Source organism: Schistocerca cancellata, chromosome 6 (genome assembly GCF_023864275.1).
Source record: "Schistocerca cancellata isolate TAMUIC-IGC-003103 chromosome 6, iqSchCanc2.1, whole genome shotgun sequence".
Taxonomy (NCBI): Eukaryota; Metazoa; Arthropoda; class Insecta; order Orthoptera; family Acrididae; genus Schistocerca; species Schistocerca cancellata.
In genome coordinates this window covers 556,509,695-556,522,079 of record NC_064631.1, presented here as the reverse complement: position 1 = coordinate 556,522,079, position 12,385 = coordinate 556,509,695, and the positions used below count along the sequence as shown (strand labels likewise).

General features: G+C 41.1%; 1 protein-coding gene across 1 annotated transcript in view; it reads right to left on the bottom strand.

Annotated features, from left to right (window-relative positions):
- Positions 1-12,385, bottom strand: part of LOC126190921 (structural maintenance of chromosomes protein 2) — a 196,073-nt gene that overhangs the window by 85,666 nt on the left and 98,022 nt on the right. The window contains exons 6-7 of the mRNA XM_049931555.1: positions 11,975-12,115; positions 6,103-6,252 (exon numbers count right to left, since the gene is read on the bottom strand). Coding sequence (XP_049787512.1) covers positions 6,103-6,252; positions 11,975-12,115 — 291 coding nt within the window. The remainder of the gene's footprint in view (positions 1-6,102; positions 6,253-11,974; positions 12,116-12,385) is intronic.

Genomic DNA, 12,385 nt, shown 5'->3' with positions numbered 1-12,385 from the left:
TCTGTCGACCTGCCAGCACTTTCATTTGGTAAGTCACATCATCTTTGTTTATATATATATATATATATATATATATATATATATATATATATATATATATATATATATAGTTATAATAGAAGGAAACATTCCACGAAGGAAAAATATATTTAAAAACAAAGATGATGTGACTTACCAAATGAAAGTGCTGGCAGGTCGACAGACACACAAACAAACACAAACATACACACAAAATCCAAGCTTTCGCAACCAACGGTTGCCTCGTCAGGAAAGAGGGAAGGAGAAGGAAAGACAAAAGGATATGGGTTTTAAGGGAGAGGGTAAGGAGTCATTCCAATCCCGGGAGCGGAAAGACTTACCTTAGGGGGAAAAAAGGACAGGTATACACTCGCACACACACACATATCCATCCACACATACACAGACACAAGCAGACATTTGTAAAGGCAAAGAGTTTGGGCAGAGATGTCAGTCGGGACGGAAGTACAGAGGCAAAGATGATGTTGAAAGACAGGTGAGGTATGAGCGGTGGCAGATTGAAATTAGAAATTAGCGGAGATTGAGGCCTGGCGGATAGCGAGAAGAGAGGATATGCTGAAGGGCAAGTTCCCATCTCCGGAGTTCTGACAGGTTGGTGTTAGTGGGAAGTATCCAGATAACCCGGACGGTGTAACACTGTGCCAAGATGTGCTGGCCGTGCACCAAGGCATGTTTAGCCACAGGGTGATCCTCATTACCAACAAACACTGTCTGCCTGTGTCCATTCATGCGAATGGACAGTTTGTTGCTGGTCATTCCCACATAGAACGCTTCACAGTGTAGGCAGGTCAGTTGGTAGATCACGTGGGTGCTTTCACACGTGGCTCTGCCTTTGATTGTGTACACCTTCCGGGTTACAGGACTGGAGTAGGTGGTGGTGGGAGGGTGCATGGGACAGGTTTTACACCGGGGGCGGTTACAAGGGTAGGAGCCAGAGGGTAGGGAAGGTGGTTTGGGGATTTCATAGGGATGAACCAAGAGGTTACGAAGGTTAGGTGGACGGCGGAAAGACACTCTTGGTGGAGTGGGGAGGATTTCATGAAGGATGGATCTCATTTCAGGGCAGGATTTGAGGAAGTTGTATCCCTGCTGGAGAGCCACATTCAGAATCTGATCCAGTCCCGGAAAGTATCCTGTCACAAGTGGGGCACTTTTGTGGTTCTTCTGTGGGAGGTTCTGGGTTTGAGAGGATGAGGAAGTGGCTCTGGTTATTTGCTTCTGTACCAGGTCGGGAGGGTAGTTGCGGGATGCGAAAGCTGTTGTCAGGTTGTTGGTGTAATGCCTCAGGGATTACGTTTTTTCGAAATTTTCTCGAATTTCTCCGTCCTTTAACGTCATTTTAGCCGCCCCCCACAGGTTTTAACGTCATTTTTTCTACAATTGTTAGCCCCATTTTCGTAATCTTTCACCACAACACCACTCCTTTAATACGTTTTTTTGAAATTTTCTCGAAATTTTCCCGAATTTCTCCGTCCTTTAACGTGATTTAGCGGCAACACAACCACCTAACCTTTTTGCACATCGCTGTCTACCAACCCAAGTTCAATACAAGATCAACTTAACCAACACTTTTTCGCCTTTTTTTCATACCAGATCTCCAATTGCTTTCTAGTTCACCTTTATCTCTCCCCATATATTTCTATCTTTCTTTTTCATTTCAACCTCATGTTAAACTTTCCACCTTCTAATACCATGTCACCCTCACAACACCCCCACAACGACCCCATTAAGTTTTATTTACATTCCCTCCGCAAGCATGCCTTCACCCTAGCCAGATTACGCTCACATATTTTATTTTCTCAGGCTTGTCTGACATTTGGCATAACCCCCAAAGGCCTCACACTTAAAGTTCCCATCTCTGGTTGCAACCCTTCTTTCCATCAATCCCTATACCAGTTCCAAACTGAACAATCCATTGCCCTCACCCACCTAATCCTTCACCTACACATCAACTCAGCCAATGAACACACCCGTCAACTCCTATCCTTAATAAAAGTCCTCAATCTTTCCTCTCCCACATCCACACCGGCTATTCAGAGCATCCTCCTACAGGCCAACCGCCAATTAGAACAGCATGCCACCCTTCACCTCAAAAAACTATCCAATCTCCTGGTTTCCCACCTCCGGAAAGGCAACTCACTCACCCTTCACAACCTTTCCAGCAAACCTCAACCACCTCTCATTGCACACAAACCCAGTCTCTCCCATCTACTCAATCTCCCACTTCCAGCTCCACTCCCTCCAAAACCTCATAATTCCGATCAACACAATCTGGCACCACAACACCCTAATTCAGTAGTTAACCTTTCCTCCAAACCTCTCTCCCAATCCGAAACCTCTGTCCTATCCAAAGGCCTCACCTTCAGCCCCACTCCCAGATTCAACCAAACAGCCCTCGTCAAAGATTTACTGTCCTACACTCATACTCTCTGCTGGAAGTATCACTTTGCCACGAAGAAAAATGATCCTAATCCTACCCCTAATGATCCAACTCCCCGAGACACTATCCAAATTGAACCCTGCCTGGAACAGTTCCGTCCTCCGTCACAGCGGGACCCACCTCCTCTTCCTCAAAATCACCCTCTCCAAACCTTCCAGGAATTTCTGACTTCCAGCCTTGCCTCTCAATCCTTCTTAAAAAACCTTAATCCTACTCCCAACATCACCACTGCTGAAGCCCAGGCTATCCGTGATCTGAAGGCTGACCGGTCCATCGTCATTCTTCCGGCGGACAAGGGTTCCACGACCGTGGTACTTGATCGTCGGGAGTACGTGGCTGAGGGACTGCGTCAGCTTTCAGACAACACCACATACAAAGTTTGCCAAGGTAATCCCATTCCTGATGTCCAGGCAGAGCTTCAAGGAATCCTCAGAACCTTAGGCCCCCTACAAAACCTTTCACCTGACTCCATCAACCTCCTGACCCCACCGACACCCCGCACCCCTACCTTCTACCTTCTCCCTAAAATTCACAAACCCAATCATCCCGGCCGCCCCATTGTAGCTGGTTACCAAGCCCCCACAGAACGTATCTCTGCCTACGTGGATCAACACCTTCAACCCATTACATGCAGTCTCCCATCCTTCATCAAAGACACCAACCACTTTCTCGAACGCCTGGAATCCTTACCCAGTCCGTTACCCCCAGAAACCATCCTTGTAACCATTGATGCCACTTCCTTATACACAAATATCCCGCACGTCCAGGGCCTCGCTGCGATGGAGCACTTCCTTTCACGCCGATCACCTGCCGCCCTACCTAAAACCTCTTTCCTCATTACCTTAGCCAGCTTCATCCTGACCCACAACTTCTTCACTTTTGAAAACCAGACATACCAACAATTAAAGGGAACAGCCATGGGTACCAGGATGGCCCCCTCGTACGCCAACCTATTCATGGGTCGCTTAGAGGAAGCCTTCTTGGTTACCCAGGCCTGCCAACCCAAAGTTTGGTACAGATTTATTGATGACATCTTCATGATCTGGACTCACAGTGAAGAAGAACTCCAGAATTTCCTCTCCAACCTCAACTCCTTTGGTTCCATCAGATTCACCTGGTCCTACTCCAAATCCCATGCCACTTTCCTTGATGTTGACCTTCACCTGTCCAATGGCCAGCTTCACACGTCCGTCCACATCAAACCCACCAACAAGCAACAGTACCTCCATTACGACAGCTGCCACCCATTCCACATCAAACGGTCCCTTCCCTACAGCCTAGGCCTTCGTGGCAAACGAATCTGCTCCAGTCCGGAATCCCTGAGGCATTACACCAACAACCTGACAACAGCTTTCGCATCCCGCAACTACCCTCCCGACCTGGTACAGAAGCAAATAACCAGAGCCACTTCCTCATCCTCTCAAACCCAGAACCTCCCACAGAAGAACCACAAAAGTGCCCCACTTGTGACAGGATACTTTCCGGGACTGGATCAGATTCTGAATGTGGCTCTCCAGCAGGGATACAACTTCCTCAAATCCTGCCCTGAAATGAGATCCATCCTTCATGAAATCCTCCCCACTCCACCAAGAGTGTCTTTCCGCCGTCCACCTAACCTTCGTAACCTCTTGGTTCATCCCTATGAAATCCCCAAACCACCTTCCCTACCCTCTGGCTCCTACCCTTGTAACCGCCCCCGGTGTAAAACCTGTCCCATGCACCCTCCCACCACCACCTACTCCAGTCCTGTAACCCGGAAGGTGTACACAATCAAAGGCAGAGCCACGTGTGAAAGCACCCACGTGATCTACCAACTGACCTGCCTACACTGTGAAGCGTTCTATGTGGGAATGACCAGCAACAAACTGTCCATTCGCATGAATGGACACAGGCAGACAGTGTTTGTTGGTAATGAGGATCACCCTGTGGCTAAACATGCCTTGGTGCACGGCCAGCACATCTTGGCACAGTGTTACACCGTCCGGGTTATCTGGATACTTCCCACTAACACCAACCTGTCAGAACTCCGGAGATGGGAACTTGCCCTTCAGCATATCCTCTCTTCTCGCTATCCGCCAGGCCTCAATCTCCGCTAATTTCTAATTTCAATCTGCCACCGCTCATACCTCACCTGTCTTTCAACATCATCTTTGCCTCTGTACTTCCGTCCCGACTGACATCTCTGCCCAAACTCTTTGCCTTTACAAATGTCTGCTTGTGTCTGTGTATGTGTGGATGGATATGTGTGTGTGTGCGAGTGTATACCTGTCCTTTTTTCCCCCTAAGGTAAGTCTTTCCGCTCCCGGGATTGGAATGACTCCTTACCCTCTCCCTTAAAACCCATATCCTTTTGTCTTTCCTTCTCCTTCCCTCTTTCCTGACGAGGCAACCGTTGGTTGCGAAAGCTTGGATTTTGTGTGTATGTTTGTGTTTGTTTGTGTGTCTGTCGACCTGCCAGCACTTTCATTTGGTAAGTCACATCATCTTTGTTTTTAAATATATATATATATATATATATATATATATATATATAAAATGAGGGAAACAAGGCCTTTACTAATGTCTGCTTGTGTCTGTGTATATGCGGATGGATATGTGTGTGTGTGCGAGTGTATACCTGTCCTTTTTTCCCCCTAAAGTAAGTCTTTCCGCTCCCGGGATTGGAATGACTCCTTACCCTCTCCCTTAAAACCCAAATCCTTTCGTCTTTCCCCCTCCTTCCCTCTTTCCTGACGAGGCAACCGTTGGTTGCGAAAGCTAGAATTTTGTGTGTATGTTTGTGTGTCTATCGACCTGCCAGCGCTTTTGTTTGGTAAGTCTCATCATCTTATTTTTTTGCAGTGTTCTAAAAAGGGTACCACAAAACTAGGTTTGGTCTTTGCTGTCTCTTTTCTTCCTTGGAATGTACTTGTCCAACTGTGGTTCACTTGATCCACAATTTTTCTGTATTTACCAGATCTGAACTAAATGTTCTCAGTTTGCCCTTTAAACAAACAGATGATGACTGTCAGTTTGACCAAACAAATATGCGAACCACGTATAAAAAAAAGTCATGATATTCAGCTTCTAATAAACATTCTCATATTTTTCACATTAGATATAAACAATAAAGACAAACACACAGTGAAATCCCACTTTTACACTTTTCATGGGACTTCAAAAAATTGTGTAAAATGAGGGTAAAATGTAAAACAAGGGAAAAAACTTTTTATGCAGTAAAAGTTCAATACAGAATCACCCCGCCCCTGCATTTTTGTAGTTTGTGTGTGACGTATGAACATAGCACACAAAAAATACATGTCAGGGACTTTTTTTAATTAGCAAATAAATGTTATGTGAATTTTGTGCTACATTTAGCTGCTGACATAACTGGAACTAGCAACTGTCTGGAAAGTAGACATTTTTGACTTAATTTCATTCATCACAATTTACATTTTTGGAAAGCCTGCTACTGTGCCATTCATTTTTTGAGTAACAAACACCGAACTAGCAACATTTTTACCAACAACTGGACATCTTTCAATTTTTTTGTATATAGGAAACAATACTGCTTCTTTTTCTGTGTCATGCTGTATTTTTAAATGCATGCATACATTACAAGTTTGGATAATCTGCTGCCGTACCTCTTTCAAAGCCTTTTCCAATCTGTTTTTCTTGCTTATTTCTTTATTTACTGCTTCTTTACTCATTTTTACTTTGGCAGAAATAACTGCTTCCTCTTTCTCCATTTTGTTCAGGGCTATTTCCTGGTCCTTTAACCTTGCACGGGACATCTGAAACAAGGAAATGAATTTTTTTTAAAGACATGAAACGGTTTTTATAAATTAAGGAAGTCTGTACATAGCAGCAGAAATACATTGGGTAAGGTACTGTTGGTTAATGTTGATGTATACTGGACATTTAAGTGATCACATGCACATACTGATGCAAATGTTTACCAGGATTTTTACTATTTACGAATATTTTATTTTTTTTGTGCGCATGAAGACAGATCACCAGTGTTAGATCTCCAGGACATTTCTCTCCCAATTCTTAGTAATTACTTTTTGTTACGATTGCTGTAAGGTTTCAGTGTTCTCACATGTAACTAATGGGATTTTTGATATTTTTTATTTTAACTTTTTGGTTATTTTCATCTCTTGTGAGTAGTATACCATATCTAGCAGACCTTTGTCTAACAGTAATGGAATGTGAGTCGACAATGTTGCACACAGCTGGTAAGAGAGTAGGAGCGATTTGCTACGATACTGTGAATAAATTTAATGGGCACAGTTTAAAAAAACACATCCTACTCATGTCCAATCCTAAATAAAAAGCCACAGTAATGAATGGTAAATGGAGTCACATTTGCAAGCTGTGAAAGGGAAGGAATTAATATGGCATTACTCAGCTTGCAACAGAGACAAGTAGCGTTGTACTACGCATTGTTCAGTGGCTCTTTGTTTGTGAAGTTGTGATCACCTTCAAATGAATAATTACAGCATGTATTTCCTTTTAATTTAGCATACATTTACTGGGAGCAAAACGATGGCAAGAGGAAAGATAATAACTCATTACACAGCAGCAATACTGAACAGTGAAGTAATGAGTATGTTTGTTTTTAAGAAAAATAAAACTTTTTAAAGCTGTACAACAACATTCAACTTCTGGCTCACATGTCCATCTACTACTCAAACTCCACTAAATGGCAAATAGTTGCCTCTGCTCACCCACAATTTGATTTTCACCCAGGATGTTTCATTATCCATTATACAGACAATTATTTCATTACATACAAAGAAGACAGGCAAAGCCAGAGATTTCAATCACTGTCATGAACTGATTGCACAGTCTGCAAAGACAAATTATGCACAGGTGAAGAATAGTGACTTAGCTCCTGATTGTGACGTACAACGTCACATACTTGGACTGCACCACGAACTATTTTTCATAGAGAATCAAATACAAAACCTTGTCCCTCACATGAAGAGTGACAATAGGTAATAAGTTTTATTCAGAAAGAAAAAAAAAGGCCCCTCTCTCTGCAATGAGTTCATTGCAAGTCAGACAAAACTTAGATGATGACTATATCAGCATGCAAATAATATGAGAAAATAAAGACACTAACTACATGAAGCCTCAAGTAGCAGATTAACACTTATGCCACAAAAGCCACCATCCTATGTGTGGCAAAGTATACACTGTAAATCAGTATAATTCCCATTCCCACAAGTACAGCAAACACAATATTTCCAAATATATAATACCCTGGATTTTTCAATTTCAGTGTTTTCTTGCTGCTCTATATATGAAACCATATTAATAGCTTTTTTAGTGTTTCTTTACTTATTCACAAGACAAGAAAAGAGACTGCTACCTATCGTAAAGATGACACACTAAGTTGCAGAAGCAAGCACACCTGAAGGACACACGAGCGCCATCTGATGCAACCTGGACTTTTCTCATGAAGGCTTTGGCCAAAAGTTAATGTGGAAGGGTCTTTTTGTTGTGACTGTCTGCAACTTAATGTCATCATTAGCGTGTCACACTATATTTTCCATACATTGTTGATATTCCAACCTGGAGTTTCTAGTTTCAACAGGATTTAGAATTTCGTCTCCCAAAAGTAAGTACTGGTAAGTCATTATGGCCCCCTTATAATTTTATGACTGTCAATCATTAGTACACACTTAGCCTTTTAACTCCATACACTTACAATCAGAGCATTCACAAAAAAGAACATAAAGAATTAAGGGAGTCATTCAACCTATATAGTAGAATACAAATACAAATATTTGAATATTATACATGCAAATCTGAACTTAATCAATTATCAACAAAAATAATCAATTTTTGAGAATACACTGTACCTGAATACACAAAAAATCTACTCACTAAGCATCTGCAGAACAAACCACATAAAAATTAAAAATTTTGCACTATTTCAGAGCTAGTGTGTTGTTCTGGCAGAAGGGTGGAAGGGGAAGGAAGAGGGATAAATGAAAAGAACTGGTAAGGTTTAGAAAATGGGGAGAATTATGGAAAAGTTGCCCAAAACTCTAGGTCAGGGGAGACTTCCTGGATAGAATGACTTCTCGTTTCATACGGGAAGTCTCCCCTGACCCGAGTTTCTCTGTGAGTTTTTCATATCCTCACTGTTCCTAAACCTCACCAACCCTCTTGCATCATCTCTCTTCCTTACTCTTTAATCCTTCCAAGGAAAAGGAGCAGTCAGTGAGTCCGAAAGCTTGCACATTTTGTTAACTTTTATGCGCTTTCTCCTGTCATCACTTGGTAAGTAGAACAATGGTCTGCATTTCAAAACTTTTTTCCTTAGGTCATGGGCTTTTTAGGTGACTTACGTTTAGTGCTTGCTGAATCAAAAAAAAATGTAGCTAATTTTGCTCAATCTTGTCAGTTTTCTTTGCTATTATGTATAGAAGCCATTCAGGTGTTTGAAACTTTTATTACCATAGCAGAGAAAGAGGTGGGGTTAGGGCTATTCTCACATCTAGCTTGTAGCAACCTGCAGGCTAGTATGACGAAGTCTTTGACAGGAAGCAACATTGTTACAAAATGAATTTAAAGGGGAAGAATCATCCTGAGTCCGAAAGCTTGCACATTTTGTTAACTTTTATGCGCTTTCTCCTGTCATCACTTGGTAAGTAGAACAATGGTCTGCATTTCAAAACTTTTTTCCTTAGGTCATGGGCTTTTTAGGTGACTTACGTTTAGTGCTTGCTGAATCAAAAAAAATGTAGCTAATTTTGCTCAATCTTGTCAGTTTTCTTTGCTATTATGTATAGAAGCCATTCAGGTGTTTGAAACTTTTATTACCATAGCAGAGAAAGAGGTGGGGTTAGGGCTATTCTCACATCTAGCTTGTAGCAACCTGCAGGCTAGTATGACGAAGTCTTTGACAGGAAGCAACATTGTTACAAAATGAATTTAAAGGGGAAGAATCATCCTGACTGATTTTGCTATATATGTGGTACAGCCATCATGGCACAAAGGAAAGTAAAAATTACTGATTTTGTGAAGAAAATCTATCACGCATATTTTGCAGTTGACATTGGTGATAGGACATGTCCTCTGTACCACACGTACACTGCAAAATATATGTTGAAAGTGAAACTTCCTGGCAGATTAAAACTGTGTGCCGGATCGAGACTCGAACTCGGGACCTTTGCCTTTCGCGGGCAAGTGCTCTACCAACTGAGCTACCCAAGCACGACTCACGACCCGTCCTCACAGCTTCAATTCTGTGAAAGGCAAAGGTCCAGAGTTCAAGTCTCTGTCAAGCACACAGTTTTAAACTGCCAGGAAGTCTCATATCAGTGCACACTCCGCTGCAGAGTGAAAATCTCATTCTGGATGTGTTTAAAGTCTTTGGTGGTGGAACAAAAAGCAACAAAAGGGTCTCAGTACTGGTGTACTTGTGATTTGGGAGGGAAGGAAGGCATCATAAATGACAACTGTGGCCCAAATGTTTAAAAGAATGCTTTGGCAACAGTTTCGAGTCACAAAAATGTTACCCACTGCTATTTCTGCATGGCAAATTTTCTGGATACGTTAATGAATTTGATTCTCATGAACTTAATATGTCTCTTTGTTAGTGCCTTTTAGATTTAATTAAAATAAGTATTATAACTGAATTAATTTAATGAATATATCTCCCTTTACTTTTGGGTATGAACCAAAAGAAAAAGAGTAAAACAGCTAGACGTGCCTTCCGCCATACGACAAAATGGACCAGGAATTCAGATTCCAACACCCCCCAACAACCAGAGTGACTTTTCTGGCCCAAATGATGAAATGCTCGAAGAGGATACTGGGGACATTGGTGATACATATCGCATCCCCTCCAACTGAGGCCAATCAAATGCTGTAACTCAAGCTGAACTGAATGATTTAATGTGAGATTTGTGCTTGCCCAAAGAATCTGCCCAGTTACTAGGATCATGACTTCATGCTCCTGGAATAACCTTCTACTGGTACCACAGTCACAAAGAAGAGTTTCAACAGTATTTTAAAAAGGATGAAGCAGGTTCTCTGGTTTACTATAATGACATTGATAATCTAATTGAAGCTTTGAGCATAACATATATCTCTAATGAATGGTGGTTTTTCATAAATTCATGAACGACAAGTTAGAAAGTTCTACTACTTCACATTCATAACATACCTGCTTTTCTTCCAGTGGGTCATTAGTACAAACAAGTCAAACCTACAGTAACATGGAATGTTTGTTAACTGCTCTGAAATACAAGCATCGCAACTGGAAGATATTTGGAAACTTTAAGACATGTTTTTGAGCTTAATACACTGTGTGCTTAATGTGTTGATTTTGTAAGCGTTTCATACCATAAACAGGAACACATTAACACTATTTGTTACAGGGTGTGGCCATGCTCCTGGGCCTACAATGTGGCTACAACAAATATTCATGTTTCCTATGTCTAATGGACAGTTGGGCAAATAAGCACTATCTACAACATCAATGAGAAACACGACCTGTCCTGACACCAGGCTTGCACAACGCGAAGTCGCAAGCTCTCATGGATCCTCAAAAAATTCTACTTCCACCACTACACATTAAATTCGTTTGATGAGAGCCTTTATATAAAGGCTATGCAGAAAGGCAGTAGGACTTTTACTTTCTTAGAACAGAAATTTCCACATGTCAGCAAGTCAAATCTTAATTCAGAAACTTTTGATGGTTTCTCAGATCAGGAAACTTGTGAAAGATCCACAATTCGATGAGAGTATGAAAATACAGGAAGAATACCTGGTTAGCACTGAAGCAACTTTCTTGGCAACTGCAAGGGCCCAGAGTAAAAAATGCTGTTGAGGAACTCCTGCAATACTTCCAGGTTCTTGGTGCTCGTACGTCTATAATGACATACTTTCTCAGCTTACATTTAGATTACTTCCCTGGTGATTTTGGAGACTACAGCAGAGAGCAGGACGAGTATTTTCATAGAAACATCAGAGTGACAGAGAGATACCAGGATTGCTGGGTTGCGAACACCCCTTCTGACTATTATTGGGGCTTAAGAGACACATTCCAGATGCAAAATACACAAGAAAGTCCTTGAAAACAAAATAGCCTCTCTTCCATAAAATGATGTTCATGTGTGATTTTATATAAATAATTTAGACTTCACTCAAATTCAAGACTGTTTCCAAACCATAATCAGCACATATATTGTATTCAAACCATGATCACCATATATGCTGTATTAAAAAAACATCAAAATCTCATATTTTAAAAAGTGTAGTACCAATAAAACCTTACCTGACTCAAGAACATTAATTAAATTTCTGGGTTCAGCACGCACAAAATATTAAGAATCAGTGTAAAAAAACCTTTACCTAAAAATGATGCTGACCAATGGAATCCTTATATATCCAATTACATATAACTGAACACTCTGTTAGAGATGTTTTAAAAATGAATGTGATGACAAACAGTATTATAAAAGATTAAAATATAAAAGTTAAAAAACCATTTACCGAATCAATCATTTCTTGCATCTCAGCTACTTTTCCATCTATTCCTGCTGCTTCAGCTTCAGATTCTTTTACTGCTACCTCAGCCTCTTGTATCTCGGTATCAACATTTCTACTGGCATCTTGCACTTCTTTAACTTTCTCCTGCAAGTGACACAAAATAGGTTATTATGCATAGCTTTTAAATGAAAGTTTACAAATCTGTACCATATACATAATAATTAACAAAAAAACAACAGCTTTTAACCCGTTCACTGTTATAGATGTGCTCTCTGCATTCCATGCTGCGTGCAGCTTTTGTTTTGTGTAATTTGTAATCTGTGAAAGAACTAAAATAAATATGAAAACCTAAACCCTGAAACTGTTACATGTTATCCTTTAAGATGTACCAAACAAACACAAATGTGCCAGTAA